This window comes from Etheostoma spectabile, unplaced genomic scaffold, assembly GCF_008692095.1.
Source record: "Etheostoma spectabile isolate EspeVRDwgs_2016 unplaced genomic scaffold, UIUC_Espe_1.0 scaffold406, whole genome shotgun sequence".
Taxonomy (NCBI): domain Eukaryota; kingdom Metazoa; phylum Chordata; class Actinopteri; order Perciformes; family Percidae; genus Etheostoma; species Etheostoma spectabile.
Window position 1 is genome coordinate 165,722 of NW_022605605.1, and position 459 is coordinate 166,180.

A 459-nucleotide genomic window follows, 5' to 3' on the forward strand; every position below is an offset into this window, starting at 1 on the left:
CGCCGCTCAACGAGGGCTCGCTCTACGTGTTCCGGGTCGCCGCCGAGAACGCCGCCGGGACCGGAGAGTTCTGCGAGCTGGAGGACGCCGTCCTCGCCAAAGACACGTTCAGTAAGTCCTTCAAGGATATGATTTTGTTTTATTTTATATTATTTAGTACTAATATATTATAATATATTATAATATATTAGAAAACACCCTTTACCCTTTACCTTGTACCCTTTACCCTGCACCCTTTACCCTGTACTTTGTACCCTTTACCCTTTACCCTGTACCCTTTACCCTGTACCACCCTGTACGGTACCCATTACCCTGTACCGTTGTACCTCTTTACCCTTCGCACCTTACCCTGTGACTTTGTGACCCTGGCACCCTTAACCCTGCACCTGTACCCTGTACCCTTTACCTGTACTTTGTACCCGTTACCCTTTACCCCTGTACCCTTTACCCTGGACCTCT

At 48.6% G+C, this 459-nt stretch overlaps 1 protein-coding gene across 1 annotated transcript in view; it reads left to right on the forward strand.

The window, feature by feature from the left end:
- LOC116686626 (titin-like) overlaps window positions 1-459 on the forward strand; it is a gene marked incomplete in the record, with an annotated part of 242,683 nt that overhangs the window by 113,600 nt on the left and 128,624 nt on the right. Inside the window, 1 exon segment of the mRNA XM_032511647.1 lies at window positions 1-111. Within this exon segment, the coding sequence (XP_032367538.1) occupies window positions 1-111 (111 nt within the window).